Genomic DNA, 14,631 nt, shown 5'->3' with positions numbered 1-14,631 from the left:
GTCGTGAAAAAACATGACGCTCCGTTCATTAAGCGTGCCGGTGTATAAGGACGATGATCGTTACTCCAGAGGCTCGATTCCGCACGAACTCACCCGTCGCTATAAGTATAAAGTCTCGAAAGTCGAGGTTGGGATTGGGTGAATTTTCCGAGGGCGTCGTCTCGCTGTTTCGCTCTTTAATAATGAATCCACTGATTCTCAAGATTCTTCGAGACGTGGATTTGAGGTTAGCGATACAGCGAGAAGAGGAGATCGAAGACGCCGGGGAAGAGATTGGATAGAATCTTGGTCCCAATTTCGCGCCTCCTTCTCGACTCCGTGAAAAGGATCGGAAAATGTACAGAGGAACAATCGTTGCCTAGTGAAATAGAAATGTTTCTCAAACCAATCCCCTTTCCATCTGGGTGTATCTTTACTCGCACGTAGCTGTACTTCGAATCGGCGAACGCAGACGTCGCGTCGTAAAATCACTGTCAGGTACATTTCATTGCTACGTATGTGCGCAGTGACTTAAGTAGATATTACGGGCCCAAATGAGAAAAGAAACGAAGGGTTTGAACGACTTGAAAAAATTCTCGGACAATCTTCGACTATGATATTTCGAGGCAAAAATTTAATTTTCATTATGAAAAGGAAAAAAATTCGTAAAACAATAAAATACCGAAAAATGGATGGTTATGATTTTTTCCCCTGATGTTTCATTACATTAACTTTAACGTTACTAACTTTAGCCTCGACTATATTCAATGAGTTCCACATTGCGCAACTCTCTGCTTTTCAGAATTTCTTTTTAATAATGATTGGCATGTAGACATCCTAGTGTTTTGTTTAAAGTTCGATGTGAAGCGTAGTTGGTAAATTGAATTCATACGTCACAGCATTTTCGACGGAGATGGGTAGGGTAGAGTTTCTCGATCTCGCGTTGACGGTTCACCGATAACGTAACCATGCCGTTTTCTTCACAGAGTAGATACGCGCTGTTTGCACTCTTGGAATTCAATGCAGCTCTGACGTGATCAGGATATTGCAGAGCTGAACTTCAAAGGAGACGCAGTCGACGTGTGAAATTGATATCAAAGGGCTTTCGCGCGATCCAAATAAAGAAAATCCACGCAGTTGTAACGTAATCATATGATTCTATAACATGACTAACAAGGAAGGTATCCCAAGAAGGTATTCTTTCGCAATAAGTTATAGTAGACTAAAAACTAAGCGGAATGTATTTTTTTTTATCTGCCATTAGACACTACGACGGGGTGAAACCACCCTCCAAAGCAAAGCGTGTCAAGGAGCGGTTTGGCAGCTTTTTTTTTTTTTTTTGTTTGTGAATTACGTTTTTCATTTCTCGTTATGCGAAAACTTTTCCAGTTGGATTGGTTAATAAATATCATTTTCTTGTGGGTGAAACTGCGAAATCGCCTCTTGACTTGCCTCACTTTGGAGGGTGGTTTCGTCCTCTTAAAGTCTTTAATGGCAGGTAAAAAGAAAAAAAAAGAAAATACGTGATTTAGTTTTTAGTCTACTGTAACATATTACAAAAGAAATCGAATCGGCGAGATCGACCTGGAATACCTTGCTTGTGCTGATGAAATGACCGGTCCAGGAACTATCAACGATCGATAAGTTTCCTTGATACCATCTAATTCATGCTCCAAGCCGATGATCCTTCGGCAATTCATAAACGATATTTACACTGGCTTTTCGTTCCTTCTGTTCGGTTCTCCACCATTAACATCTGTGACACATCGATCGTGACAGAACATTTATAATCGTTTTAGAGATGTCTTTGGATCCTACGTGGAACGTGGAGCGCGATTACGTACCCAACTAAATGGTGCAATACCAAACGATGGTGTGAACATTTTTCTGAGTCGGATAGTCTGGTTGCACGGAGTTAATCACAAATTTCATCACACCTGCCTGAACGATTCGTTGAGTAGTTTTGAAAAGGAATTTCTGAAGTCGATTTACCGGCATAGCGAGCCTATTGTTTCTCACCGTCTCGTTGGCAAGTTCTTACTTCTTATATCCACCAAAGTAATGTTTTTCGTTTCTAACAGATCGCTCAGTGTCGAGACTACGATGTCTATACAGAGCTGGCAGACAGAACGGCCGGGGAAGGGGTGAAACATAATGCCACCTTATCCAAGGGGTGAAGGTCGCTACGACCGAGTGTCTACACTCAAAACTTTCGTCTGAGGTAGACAGAGACGGAATGACAGAGTCCTGCACCTCGAGGATCAAATGATCTGTGATCTATCGCCCGCGATTCTCTGGTCTTTCAGCTCTCGCAGATGAAACTAGGTATCGATCCCTTTCCCTCTCAAACAAATCCCGTCTCCCGCCCTGCTGTCACCAAACTTTCGTCAATGGTTCACCGAGTTGTATTCGAATGAGAGAAATCACGGTCGAGGTTCGAACTTGTTTTTTTTTCTCTCTCTCTCTTTCTTTCTATCTTTTTCTAGAATAAGGAATGGTGGAGGAGTTGGAACGGGCTCGCATCGTCCATTGATCTTTATGGTGTTGCTTGGGACTCGGTGTCTGTAGGATTATTTTTAGGTACTCTAGACATTTCCAGACCAGTTGGTACCGACGTCTTTGAATCCTCTTGACTGATACTCCGATTTCCAGGAAGATCGCATTCCTTCGTTCCAGATACGTCGACTTCATTGGAGAATGGTTTTTGTTCAATCAATATTAGTACGCAGCTATAGAAGAGCCATTCCTCGCTTGTGTTACAAAAAACTGAATGTCTCTTGATTTAAGGTGGCCATTCACAGGAACGAGGGGATATTTTTTTTGTCATGCAGAAAAGGTTGGACAATTTTTTTGAGGTTTTAGATATGCATTTGTTGCATCTTTTAAGAGTAAATTTGTCTCGTTAGATCCTCATTTAAATGTATCAGGGTGATGCACAGAGTGCAATTTTAATCGTATCTTTAGAAAATGCCTGGAAATTGTCCTAGGATTTGTTTAAATAGCTTTATTTTGAATAAAAATAGATCATTTTTTAGAATCATGAGAAAAAAAATTAGCTGTTTTACAAAATAAAATTCAGGGTATTTCACTTCCAGGTAAGAGTCTGAGCAATATCTTATGACAATGTGTAAAAAATACCAAAAATACAACCTGTAAAAATTTCAGGTTAATCGATTAGAAACTGTAGGAGAAACCTTGCGCGCAAGTTTGAAACATCAAAATTGAAGAAAAATGCGTTTAAAGCTTAAGTTCTCAGAGTTGCAGTATAATGCAAATTCATACAAATTAAAGGTTTGCGACACCCAAACACTTTTTTAAGTCCAAAATCGATACGGGCTAGTTCAGAGGAGGGATGAAAGTGTAGAAAAATTTTTTTAGCCGTAAATTTCGAATCATACAGTCTGGAAACATACAGTCCTTACCATCATGATGTAAGGAAGTAAGGTGAAACAATGCGAATTCGCTTAAGTTGAACCAATCAGAAAACATATCCAAGGTGACATCATACAGGCTTGATATTTTGTGCTTCGGTGTTTATACCATTACTTTTGCAACTTTTAACCGCACAAACTGGCATTTTCAGCAAACAGAATGTGCGGAAACGACTAAGTAACCTCAAGTAGGTACTAACCTATTTACAGAAGTTACAGATTTCGTCGCAAATATTTGAATTTGCAATTTCTATAACCTATTTACGCGATCTCTGTGATCCGTGACATCGTCATGGACACGCGAAAAATGAGCGAGAATCTGTCTTCATTTCCGACACACCTTATCTCCTTAGATCATGCTTGTCACGTGCATTACTCACTTGCTGGTACCACGTTGAACAAGCAAGGTCTTCGCTGACGTCCAACGCTGTTGCTCGCCCAGCAGGCCAGGGTGCCAAAATCAGTCTCGGCTTTCACAATGTATTCAAAAGTACTCGTCAACCCTTTGTTCCGAGCCTTCGTCCCTGGCAGGGGAAGAACGTCGCCAAGTGTCCCGTTAAACGTCCAAGAGAAGCGGACGGTGTCTCCTGGTACCGCCTCAACCTCGCACCTTAACGAAAGAGACTCTTGACGAAGAGCTCCGACCTCACGAACCTCGTAACCTTCCCTACACCGTGGGGCATCTTGGAACAAAAATACACGACGTGATCTCAATACGAATACCGTTCGAAAGAAGATACATTGTTGGGAGTAGTTGAAAATTAACTGGGAATCCGTAATTTGAAAGGTTCCGGAAGCGCCTAATTCCAAAGGTGAAAATGTTTTGAATGATGTTTTAGATTTTCAAATTTTCTCATTTTCGCACTTTTGGAACTTTGACCTGTCGGATTTCGGACCATTTAAAACCTTGTTGTTCCATCAAAGTTCGATTCCTTCACTTCAAGTTTCACCATCAAATAATTCGGAACTAGTCGCTTTCGGAACTTTTCAAATTCGGAACTTCTCACGCTGTTCACTGAACAGAATCGTTAGTTCAAAAATTCGTCCAATGAGCTGGTCGAATGCGAAACAAACGACCGGGGAGTTTGGTGTTGAAATGTATCCGTGATGCTGATAGCTGACGGGTTCAAGTATCGATCGTAGCCGGGAGGCCAGTGATTGATATAATTGCACCAGGTGGCAACCGAAAGGGAATAACGAGTCACGGTCTGAAGTCGCGGGTGTCAGGCGATGCCTCAAAGTCAGTGAATGGCGAAGAACCGATGCATTGTGGGTGCAGCAACTCACATTTCATATGTATGAGAACCGGGTGACTTCGCCCCTCGCCCACCGCGTTCGATGCCACGCATATGTATTCACCGGAGTGTGCCAGCGTCAGAGATCTCAGGGTGAGTGTCTCCGAGGCGACTAAGGTGCCTCCGGTTACGTTGTGCTCGATCAAAGCCTCCTGGAACAATACAAGCAACGATCCTCGGCGTTAACCCTTTCATAAATACGCGTTTCTTTATATGCGATTCGCTTGAAATTTTGCATAAATGGTTTTTGAGGTCACTGATTTCGAATCTGAACTCGAAATTCGAAAGTTTAAAATAACGGATCCAACATGGAGGATGTTAATTCGAATAGATGTTTGATTTTGACGAAACGTTATGCTACTTGGTTTATGGGGTCACTGATTACCAGCCTGAACTCGAAATTCAATAATTAAAAATCAGGGGATCCAATGTGGTGGACAAACAAAAACAACGAGAATTTTTTTTTTAAATTCTGTAAAAATTGGCATTCGAATTTACATTGTAGATTAGCAGAAATTGCTTTTTTTTGTGATGAAGTGCAAACTTCGATCATTTGTTTACATGTTCTATTTTTGCGATGAATAAATAAATGAATTTTATATATTTCTTGAGTCTTAGAGATATTTCGGTGATCATATAGAACCAAAAAACTCGACGGTTGTTACCAAAAAAGTAGTTCAATAAATAAGAAGTTTCCAAAAAAAAAAAAGAATGAAAAGAAAAGGTGCACTGAGAGAAATTTTCAGTTATGGTTACCGCTGAGTCCTTAATTATTTTCTATTCTTTCTCATTACGATCACTGTTGCTAGATTTTCTTGCAACCGTTGCGAAAATTTAATGCTCGTGCTAGAATAAATTGACGTTAAACCCTTGTTCAACTAAAAAAGTCGAGTAAACCTCAGTAACTGATTTTGCGTTGCAATAACCAAACAAGAATCGAAAATAGCTCAAAATGGTTACGCGTACCTCGTTTTTCGTAATTCCGACAATATTCAAACAGTTTTTCTTAACGATACCTGTTTTACTCAATTTATCTAGTTACTGTAACAAATTAAATTTTTCTCAGTGTGGGACACTGAGCGTTACAGCGTGAATTAAAGGGGTTAATATTGCCCTTCGTTAAGCTTGATTCCTAGCTCTTCTCGAATTCGTATCAAAGGTAGAGATCCAAGGAGACGAAAAAAAAAAATCTCCCCCCTTCCCCTATCCCTTATTTCAACCATCCCTTTGATCAAGTCATTATACATCGACTTCGTGTTTTCCACGCGTTAAATTAGCTCAGCTTCGACTACTCGCGCCAATCATTATTCTCACCTGGAGCAATAATTTTCTGCAGAGAAAATTACGGAGGATTAGGAAAAGGCGACTTGAGGCTGCATGGCGACTGAAACGCCCTTTAAAGCACCCGACTAATAAAGTCGTTTCCAGAGACCAGGCGGGGTTAACTGTCAACCGACACGCGATCGGTCCGAGAGTTTATACAGGTACCTGCCACTTTTCGTTTATTAATCTTATCGGCTTTTGTATCGCCTCCGAAATCGGCTTGAAATAGAATTTTCACCAGCCAGCAACCGCTGTTCGTTCGCCTTTTCGTGAAATCTTAATGTGAAATTACTCGCTCGCCTAGTCATCGCACTTTCGTTATACGTTCGTTATCGAGATTCAGATTTCGACGCTATTTTTGGAAGCGACCTTTGAGATTTCGTGTATTACATTTACTCGAAGTGAATTCAAATTAGCCTTAAACACTTTATGATTAACTTCGGAGAACCTTTGCTTCAAGTCACGTTTCGCCATGCGTGTAATTAGTGTTCCGGAAATTATTTTTTTCTTCTTTTTTCCAAACGCGCGTCAAAATTTTGGCACGCCATCTCAAATAAAATGTCTCACATACTTCTTTTTTTACGAAAAACTGTTCGATACTTTTTTTCAAACCATTGCCATTTTCTCAATTTTTATTGAACTTGAAAAAAAAACCACACAATTACTTCACATGTACGAAACAATAATTCCACTTGATGGAATTCTACGGTGTAACGTTTGTCATTCTAACGGATCCTAATCGAGATCACTTCCTTATTAATATCGATTTAGAACGAGATGATTTGTCGTTATCCAAATCTAATAACCGCGTTATATTATTCTTTGAGTTTGAAACAAGAAACTCAAGTTTTTTTCTTCGATCACCAGAACAGATTCTTTCGAGTTTCGTGTTTATACCTATGCTGGAAAGAAAATTGGAATCACCTGTTCCGAATCGTAATACGTGAAGCGCGAAACCCGTCGAAGTAGAATCTTTACGAAGGATCAAAGATAACGGGAATTTACTTGAGAAAAAAAAAAAAAAAAAACAACAGCAAAGTACGTACGCGGAATCGCCTATCTTTCATGCCTGATTACTTCGTTTGGAAATAATATTGTTACTTTCAAAGTCGAAATGCTGTTTTCAACGTTCTTGCGATCAGATCATCCAGCAAGCGTTTGAGTATGATTCGCTGAAATCGAAGGAGTTCTTTCTAAAATCCGAAAAAAATCTCTTTCGGTTCTCCGTAACACGTGCCACTTTTTTTTCAGACAAACTTTACCGAAGCAAGTACAGAAAAATATTTGAACATTTTCAGCAGTAAACTGAGGAAATTATGACTGTGGAAATGAGTTTCTTGAGAAATTTCTTACGAGTTTGAAAGTTGAGATAAACGTTATGAAAATTGCTTCTATAATATCAAAGTGTAACAATTAACGAGTCTCTTGATGTCTCGGATGATTGAGCGGAAACGATGATCCTTAAAGTTCGGTGTAGAGTTTCGGAGAAGTTTTTTAGGCCGTGCTTTTAATTCTCCGAACTGTGAGAGAAATAAAAGAGAAAAAAAAAGAGTCATTAACTATTTTCATTTTTTACCACGATCGAAAAATATACTTCTAGGTAGAAAATGAAAATTAGTTTTCTAGCTTTTACCGGAAAGTCTGGTATCCGTTACTATTCCTTCTCATTACGATCACTGTTGCTAGATTTTCTTGCAACCGCTGCGAAAATTTAACGCTCGTTCAAGAATAAATTGACGTTAAAGCCTTGTTTAACTAAAAAAGTAGAGTAAGCGTCAGAAATTGATTTTGCGTTGCAATAACCAAAAAAGGATCGACAATAGCGCAAAATGCTTACACGTACCTCGTTTTTCGTAACTCCAACAATATTCAAATAGTTTTTTTCAACGATACCTGTTTTACCCAATTTTTATAGTTACTGTAACAAATTAAATTTTTTTTCAGCGAAGAATAAAGTTGTTGTTTTTTTTTTCTTCAATTTTACCTAAAATTGGTGCAAATCATTTTTCGAAGAAAAAAATGACGCGATGAGAGACGAGCCTCGAGATTGTACCTGAAGGATTCACGAAACGGATCGTGACTTTGTAGTGGAAGAAAAAGTAAATAAATAAATTGAAAAAAGGAGAAAAAAATAAATAAATAAAATGGTGTCAAACAGAGTTGAGAGTGTTGCCAGTTGCCTGCTTCGCACCATCATCGGTGTAAATGAAGGGAATCCACCCCTCGACAATAACGGAACAACGCCACTCGGCATCCCTGACAATTTAGTTCCCACCCTTCTCCGTGTCGGTGGGGTATAAATATAAGATATGGAAATAAAACGCGTGGCATTAGCAGAACTGATAACAAATTAACAAACGAAGAGAAAAGACAAAAAAAAAAAAAACAAAATAAACAAAAAACCGTGTGCGAAATATACAACGAGGAAATAAAATAAACACTTGAAAAAATAAAAACTCCTGCCTGATTGGCTGGCGGGTAATTCACCCTCGCTGATAACTGCAGGCGCTTTTCGGGGTCTGGGATATTCGCAGGATTATTACAATCCTGACTAAACTAACCTGGAAAAAATTACGAGTTTGAAAATGTGCAAGGATAACGAAATCGGAGAAAAACGATATTTGGAACTCGAGTATCGTCATGTTTTCCTACAGATAAAATCAACGTGTCGTTAGTTTTTTGTTACGTGCAGCGTAGGTGAATAATTATTCGAGTCACGGTGGTAAATATTCTTACCAATTATTTTATTTATATTTTTTTTATATTTAGAGAACTTTGAAACGTATTTCTTGACGGTTTCTCCGCTGTTTCTGATAGTATGCTGAGAGATTTTCGATACTCGAGTGTAATTATTGCGATATAATGTAGATTGTTATTGTTAGAAACAAATTGATCGAAGGAAAACATGGAAATTGAAGTAATAATTTATTTCGAGAAAGTTACGATTATACACGTATAAATGTTTGAAATAAATTATATGTTTTGGGGTCGTTGATTACGAATTTGAAATTAGGTTTGAAAATTCAACATGGCGAATCTAATCAGCGACCTCAAAAACCACTGCATCAAGTTTCTTGGCCGGATTCGATGATATTTGAAATGTTTGTCCGCCATATTGGACATTTTTATCACAATTTCGCAAATATTTCCACGTTTCAATTCTTTTTGACATTTTGTAAGTCAACATTCTGAACGATTTCAATTTCTTGAACATCTATAATCCATGTAATTAGAAAATCTCCACCTTCGAAACTATCGCCGTATGAATTTCGATCAGTTTTCAATCCTCCAAGACGCAGTACATAAAAAAAAAAAAAAATGTTCAATTCAACCAGCCATTTTCGTCACTCTATTATAATATCGGAAAGCACAGCATTTTGAAAGTACCAAAATTTCGAAGAAAAAAAGAAAAAATTGTTCCAAAATTGTTATCACGACTCGCGCAATAATTTCAGAATGTCGATCCGAACCGAAGCTGTTTTCAGCGGAGGGTGAAAATTCGACGGGTGTGTTACAAAAATAACCGGAGGAATTACGAAATCGTCGAGAGGGCGTGTACGTCGTACATAGGTGTGTACGTATCACGGATATTACGTCGAAAGAACGTATTTCAGAGTCGATGATCGTTGGCTGCAGGCGTCGTGGTGTGACCGAGCAGCCGAACAAGGGTTTCCACCCCTTCCACCCTCCGCCGTTGCGAAATGGCCCGGTTTTGTATCGCGTCGCGGGGTTTGAATGGTGCAAAAATGTGAAAAATAAAAGGAACGGATACGTGACGCGGGAACCGCGGATTTTAATAATAACGGACGTCGTCGTCGAGAATATAATGGCTCGCGAGTCGCTGCGACGATCCGATCCCGGAGAGAGCCGGCTCACCTGGGGGAATAAAAATACACAATTTTTTATCCACCCTCTCCTTCGTACGAGTAGGTGGGGGTGGGTAGATATGGATACCTGCAACCTACAACCTACACACATTCGGTATCCCTCTGTAGGTATTTCTCTTCATAACCCAAGATGTGGGTGAAAGAGGGTGGGGAGGATATGTGCGGAGGGAAAATGTAAAGCGAACGGGTTTCGCGGGGTGGGGGGGTTGACAACGACTCCGGAGAATTGCGGCTTACAGGACATCGTTTTCAGGTCAGGGGCGGGCCGGAGGGGGGAGGGAGGAAAAAGTGTATATATTGTCTTGAAAACGCACCGACCATACGTCGAGGTGTGGGCCGTCGGATAAAACAGACGTCGTACTTACCGACCCTAGAATGGGGGGGCGGGGAGGGGGATGAGAGCCTTTCATTTCTTACAGGCATCATGTTTCGTTCAGCTCTTGCGCTTCTCAACGCGCAGTGTGTGTGTTTTTTTTTTTTTTTTTTTTTATGCACGTAATATCGAAGCGTTCGCATTCTTCGCAGACTTTTGTTCTTGTCCATAGACGTGGGGAACATTTACGGTGTACGAACAGAAGAACACCGTCTGCACTTGGAAATTGAAAATTTGTGAAAAACATTGCGTGCTATTCGTGTTGCATGGTATGTATATGGGAGGTATTAACCACCGCAAATACAGGTTCTTACGTGTGAACTTCGAGGTCGGTGATTTTTATTTTTTTTTCTTGGGTATGGTGTGGTGTGCGCAAAAAAAAAAAAAAAAAAGACGAAGAAAAATCATTTTTCACCGAGTTTTAGATTTCTTGGACCATGGATTTGATTTTTAATGCTCCCCCCAAAAAAAAATAAAATATACAATGAAAAAAATACAAACCGAATGACAAACGTTTATTCAAAAAAATTCAAACATCAGGATGAAAATTATTCTTTTACTTCCTCACGTTTTCGTGCTGTGACCATAAATTTTATAATATAGATATACAAATATATATACCTATATATATGTGTATATTAATTCTGGTTGTTAATTTTATTCGGTGAACAAAAATTTAGAACTGGCCAAAGGGAAACAATGGCCGGTGTTTGAATAAATAATGCGTAACGGTATTTTCTACATGTCTTAAAATATCGTCTCGAATCTGAAACATTTCGCAATTGCGAAATTCGTCCTCCTAAATTCGCTGTATAATATTATTTAAACTTTGCAGAGGCAACGTTGAATTTTTTCCAAAATTCACCTTTCTTACACATTTTTTTCCCCCGATACAATGAGAAAGACTTCGATGTTTTTGTTGAATTTTCATTTCTTTTCTAAAAATAATAAACCTGTGGGAAATCTTATGTTTGGAATACGTGACTTAGGATTCAGGATTCAAAGCTTTGTATCGATCAAAGAATACGAAATACAAAATGTCCACCTTTACCTTGAGTAGAAGAAAATAAATAAATGAATGAATAAAAAATAAATGAAAAATAACAACACGTGGGAATCTCAAGTGTCGAGCTGACAAAAAGCGAGTCTTGGCTCAAGTGGAGAACGACACATGTTGAGTAAGCATCAAGGGTAAGGACTGGCCAAGGAGAAGGGAAAAAAAGTAAATTATCTCTCTACTCGACGCGAGACTCGAATGAAAAAGGAAATTGCATCACTCAGAGCTGAGGTATTCATTCGCGATGAGTTTTCTCGACATGACAGAAAAGTAGAAGACGAAAACCAAGAAGAAAAAACACCAAAAAAAGACAATTTGCCGTTTTTTTTTTTTTTTTTTTTGTTTTTTTGTTCTTTACATTCTTTTTCTTATTATTATTATGATTATTATTATTCTTATTATTATTAGATTACATGTAATACGCGCGTATTTCAGATTCAGGTATCAAACTTGAAACCGAGTAAGTGTGACAAAAAAAAAAAAAAAGAAAAACATGTCTTAGAAGCAGTTGGAAATTCGCGAAACGAAAATTTAACGCAGGGAGTATAAGAAGTGTAAACTTTTAGATGAGAAGAAAAGTTTAAAACCATCTCGTCTTCGTCTTCTTCTTGCACGACGCGTCGTTTTTCTTTCATCGTTTTTTCTTTCTTTGTTTGTTTTTTACTTTGCTCTCCAAAGCCTGTAATATGTATGCATGCGATACCCGAATAAATTGGAATTTCTCGATGATCCTCTTGCTCGCTTCGTTGATCGCTTCGTGTGTAGGTATATATATACATACTAATATTATAAAGGGGAAGGATTTGTATTTTTGTATTTTTGTGTGTGTGTGTGTGTATGTTTTTAATGAATAAACTCAAAAAGTACTGTGCCGATTTCAAAAATTCTTTCACCATTGGAAAGCTACATTTACCCTGAGTGTCATAGGCTATATTCATTGCTAGAAAAGATTGGGGATCCTTACTAAAACTTAAGTAACGTAACCAGAGGTGTAAAGACAGTGCCCTTAAAACGTCTTTCGTCGCATGCCCTGCGGAAACTATTGATGATAGAACAAAAGTATGTTCTACAATATTGAGTGTTCAAATCGCCGATATAACCTCTAATTGTGAGCTTCCATAGAACGGATTTTTGATAAATTGAAATTTGGCTGAACTGCGACTTTTTCGATCAGGTTTCGTAATTTATTTTTTTTTTTTAGAATTACGAAAACGTTTTCAATAATTTCTCATTGGAAAACATATATAACAAAGATATTCGCATATAAACATAAGTCATGTTGAATATCTCTTACAATTAATCGATTAGAGTTGGAATAATTCTATCTGAATACTTTTTTACAGAGCGAGAAATTTCTCATTAAGGGTAGGTACTTGTATTTTTATTTTTTTTTCTCTATATCCCAATCAAATAGTAGGTAAAAAAAAAATCGGAATGCTTATGAATTTTCTTTTACTTGTTATTTAATTGGAATATATATGGAGAAAAATAAAATAAGTACCTGAATCTAAATATTAAGAGCTCATATTTGGCTCGAGAATATTCCATTTGAGACGAATTACAGAAATTTTGATTCTCGTTTGAAGAAAAAGAAATTTGCATTTTTTTTTTTCACTCTTTTCAAACAATTTTATTCGCTTACCACGAAGCTTCGGCTAGTTTAACGATCCACCTTTCTTATTTCACCGACGTCATATTCTCACGAATACTGCCTACATATTCATGCCCCCGTATTACTTTACATAAATACCTAACCCCGTGTTTTCCACGAACTTCGAAGCCCGAGGCTAATGTGAAAAGCTCCCTCATTCCTCTTCCACGCTTTCCCGTTCGGCACTCGCCATATTATTGAACAACCCTGCGCCGCGCTGCCATAACCTGCGGGACTTTTTAACCCTGAGCCCAATATGCTACCGGGAGAATTCCCGTTCTTTGTTCCCGGAGGAGAATGGCTGGATTCAATTTCACACGAGTCGATTGAATTATGTATCATCGAACCTTATTTCTCACGCAATTCTATTCGATTTCATTATTTAGATAACCAATTTTTTTTTCTCCTCTCCCACTTAATTTTTCAGGGTTATCAAAATTTGAAAGTAGACTCTTTCTTTTCCACTCAATCTCAATCTCAATCCATTGATATTGATATTATCGTAATAAATCTGACTATGTGTAAACCCAAAAAATTAATCGCACTGCAAGTTTTTTATACCGTAACTTGAACGACTCGATTTCTTTTTTTCTTTTTTTATTTTCAATAGCAACCCCGCAGAAACTATGAAGTTCACAAATTGTTTACAATTGTGAAATCTATGCAATAATTCAATCGTAGAAATTTAAAGATATTTCTTTTGTGAGACGAGAGAGAGTAAAAACCGCGAGCTTTAATTCGTTTCTCGCAAATTGTTCCACGTTTTGACTAATCAGCTTTCGTCGGTTGTAATTATTTCGTTATGCCGGGATAGACCGACAGATTTATGGATCCATTTCTCAGCTCTTGATTTTCCAACTCTCTTCTACGCGTATCTCGGGATTTTATATTGCTGCAATTATTATCGTTGTGGCTTTCACGTATATATCGGTTGAAAATACTCGCGAATAAGAACTGACGTGGTTTATAACAATGCGTTGAATAATTAATGCTAACGGCGTTTACCTTTCACGTCCTTTATTTATTCGTATTCAAAATTTGGATTTTTTTGTCCCGTGCCGTGGTGCACGATTAATCGATTAATCAACGATTTTGATTAGTTAATTCGATTAATCTGACAGAAATGATTCCGCGACTATATAATCTGCGCAATTTCGTAGCAAATTACGAATTGTCCTTTCTTTTTTCTTTTTCACTAACGATTTATTTCCATCAGCTGATTGCGAGCACTTTTTCGTACACGCCAGACTCTTCGTAAGTTCCTGCTTCGGGGCGAGGAACTGAAGATAAATTGAATGAAACAGCCGTGAGCGAAGTATGATTTTCACATATCACGTTGTTATATTGGCGAAACAGATGAGAATTTGGTGAGCAGAGAGAGAGGGAGAGAGAGAGAGAGAGAGAGAGAAGAGTAGAAAAGAAAGAAAGTAAAGGAAAAGCGAGAAAAATTTCACGGTCGTAACATTTTCCCGAATTATTTAAGCCTGTGAAAAATACCAGAAATATAACATCGTTTTAAAAAGCGCCACGCGTTTCGTTTGGAATTAATTTCATTTTTCATACACCATTTTTTTTTTTTTTTTTTGCTCCGTTCAACGAGAATAAAAATTTACGGTAATGTTTGGCAAAAATTAT

At 38.1% G+C, this 14,631-nt stretch overlaps 1 protein-coding gene and 1 long non-coding RNA gene across 9 annotated transcripts in view; one reads left to right on the top strand and one right to left on the bottom strand.

Moving 5' to 3' along the window:
• The window catches only part of LOC124186166, a 155,320-nt gene that overhangs the window by 19,008 nt on the left and 121,681 nt on the right, over window positions 1-14,631 (top strand). The gene's annotated exons all lie outside the window — the stretch shown is intronic.
• The window catches only part of LOC124186164 (B-cell receptor CD22), a 113,999-nt gene that overhangs the window by 13,191 nt on the left and 86,177 nt on the right, over window positions 1-14,631 (bottom strand). Inside the window, exons 8-9 of the mRNA XM_046577614.1 lie at window positions 4,698-4,857; window positions 3,791-4,093 (exon numbers count right to left, since the gene is read on the bottom strand). Coding sequence (XP_046433570.1) covers window positions 3,791-4,093; window positions 4,698-4,857 — 463 coding nt within the window. The remainder of the gene's footprint in view (window positions 1-3,790; window positions 4,094-4,697; window positions 4,858-14,631) is intronic.

This window comes from Neodiprion fabricii, chromosome 7 (genome assembly GCF_021155785.1).
Source record: "Neodiprion fabricii isolate iyNeoFabr1 chromosome 7, iyNeoFabr1.1, whole genome shotgun sequence".
NCBI lineage: Eukaryota > Metazoa > Arthropoda > Insecta > Hymenoptera > Diprionidae > Neodiprion > Neodiprion fabricii.
Note: the sequence above shows the minus strand (reverse complement) of the source record. Positions and strands in the feature narration are given on the sequence as shown.